The sequence below is a fragment of the Nanorana parkeri genome, unplaced genomic scaffold (assembly GCF_000935625.1).
Source record: "Nanorana parkeri isolate BGI_ZX_2015 unplaced genomic scaffold, ASM93562v1 scaffold428, whole genome shotgun sequence".
Lineage (NCBI taxonomy): Eukaryota > Metazoa > Chordata > Amphibia > Anura > Dicroglossidae > Nanorana > Nanorana parkeri.
In genome coordinates, this window is record NW_017306696.1 from 1,026,482 (window position 1) to 1,028,882 (window position 2,401).

At 45.1% G+C, this 2,401-nt stretch overlaps 1 protein-coding gene across 3 annotated transcripts in view; it reads right to left on the reverse strand.

Moving 5' to 3' along the window:
• Positions 1 to 1,411, reverse strand: part of LOC108789897 (histone PARylation factor 1) — a 14,850-nt gene extending 13,439 nt beyond the window's left edge. The window contains exon 1 of one of the 3 annotated variants that reach the window (XM_018560040.1): positions 1,333 to 1,411. In XM_018560040.1, coding sequence (XP_018415542.1) covers positions 1,333 to 1,356 — 24 coding nt within the window. In that variant the 5' untranslated portion in view covers positions 1,357 to 1,411. Of the gene's footprint in view, positions 1 to 1,272 lie in introns of all 3 variants that reach the window. The other 2 variants (XM_018560041.1, XM_018560039.1) reach the window with 2 other exon arrangements.
• Positions 1,412 to 2,401: the final 990 nt, after the last annotated feature.

Below are 2,401 nucleotides of genomic sequence, written 5' to 3' on the forward strand. Positions count from 1 at the left end.
AAAAAAAAAAAAAAAAAAAGAAGTGTAAACAAAATTAAAGCATAAAAATAAAGCTTAAAAAAAAAGTAACAAATGAAAAAAAAATTACGCAAACATGCGCCAGGTGCGCCTATGTGCAGAAATGAAGATTGCGCCCATTACGCCACACATATTACATATCGCCACGAACGTTGCCATCACTAATGACACTAAGCTGATGAGTGGTAAAAGCTTTTAAAGCGTCGCCTATGGCCAATTTTGGCTGTGGTCAATTTCTGCGATTTCGCTGGCAATTTTAAAAGGAGAACTATGAGATGAGTGATTTCCACTCACCTCATAATTCTAGCCGACCTGTGACAATGAGACTGTCATAGGTCGGCTCAGTAGATCGGGAGGTGAGCGAACACATACCGGCGCTCGCTCACCTCTCGATCCTGTCACAGCTCTCTGCCGTGACAGGGGGAGGGGCTGGATTCCCCTCTCCACCAGCGCTGACTGGCGGAACGGACGGGGGAGGGGGCGAGTACAGCTGGCTCTGCCTCTAGACAGGCAGAGCCAGCTGTCACTCACGCAGCTGGGCGGATCTCGACGTCGATGTCGGGATCCGCTCCGGCGTCTCAGTATACCGCGAGCTTAGGGTAGCGGGAGGACGCTAGTTTATGTCCTCCCGTTACCCTAAGGAGAACTATGGGGAAAAGCCCTGACCCCATAGTTCTCCTTTAAGGCTTGACAAGTTTGGTATCTATTTACCCAACGCAACCCCGTCTTTATATTTTGCCAAAAAATTGGGGTGATAAGTGTTTCATAACATTTCATAGGGAAACAGGTTTTTTACAAAATTTAGGGTACTTTTTTGTTATAGAGTAAAAAATAAAACCTCCCAGTAGCAATTAAATACCACCAAAAGCTCTATGTGTCCCCCAAAAAATTGTATAAAATTCATTGGGTGACTGGATATGTCAAAAAAGCATGTTGCAGTGCAGCGAACAGAAGACTGGACAGTCATATGCTAAGTGGTCCATTCTCCATAGCCCGCTCATATAACCCCTTAATAACACATATGTACTATGATGGAATTCTCGGGGCAAACAAAAGCCCCCTGTGTGTGTGTCCGGCATAAGGAAGTGGATGAAGAATGACACGGGCACTTATGGCAGGCGTCAGGTGATGTGAATGGACCACAACGCTTGCAGCTTCTTAGCTGGTTCTCATTTATTGCCGGACAAGTACAGATGAGCCGCGTCTCCCTCACACCGCCCGCGGTCCCTGTTCGCTCCGCGGCTCAACCCTCACCTGTTGCACATCTTGTGTTGTTCTTTTCCCGCCTCCCGCCATGTCAGAGTTTAGTCTTACCGCGCCAGCTCGACGTGATGTCATCCCTTCAGCTCCACCCCGCTGCCTCCGCTCGAGAACGCGCACGTCAAGCTTGTTATCTGCGTTACGTACACAAGTCACGTGTTCCTCGGTGGGGGGGGGAAAAAAAAAATCGCATTTGGTTACGTATAGATAGAGCTGTTCTGTTTTCTCTTATAAGTCATGGATTCCAGAAAGGTTTCCGGGTGTGTAGTTGCCATTAATAAACATGGCGTGCCAGGCTTTAGCGTTTTTAACGCTTTCCGCTCCTGGATTTCCGACTAATCCTTCAACGTTGGATTTATAGCATGTAGTGTCGGAGTTCAGCCATCAGAGGGCAGAGCGGTTTAGAAAATCTGATACATATCGCTGACGTCATTGTTTGGTGTAGCAGTGACGCATGTGTGAGCTTTCACTGTACCAAACAAAACACGTAGCTGCCAACATTCCTAAATTACTGGATCTATTTCTTTTATGTGTGTTTACAAATATCTATTTTTTTTATAGAGGTTAAGCCCCCGTTCAGATCTCTGCGATGTGGCACATGATCTTCATTGCATGAGATTGCATTTTGCAGTGTAAGGTGCGCATTTCCTAATGCCCCCTGCAATGGACCTAGCCATCACATGTGCGTTGCATTGCACCATATCACATGGTAACCTATTACAATGCATTGTGGTGTGATGTGATTTTAATAAAAGGTACTTCTTTGAGTGAGATTCAAATAAATGGGCTGCTTACTGCAAACACACCGCTTAATACACCTGTGATGTCACATTGCAGAGGAGTGAATGGAGGGTTACATCTCAATAAGTATTCATTAGGTCATAAATACAACAATGGCAGCTCTGATGAATTTATGTATAAGGGTTGTTGTGCGTACAGTAAAATCCAATATTTTAAGTCAGCTGAGCACAGGAACAGTGTATTACCAAAGGTAATTGATCACTACCTTTAAGTGCAATTGACACTAGGTCAAATAAACAACTGTAGACCAGGCTCTAGAGCCTAATATCCATACCCAAATTGTAATATCTGAGATTGTGGCTGGAGCAATGGTGGGTGTAAT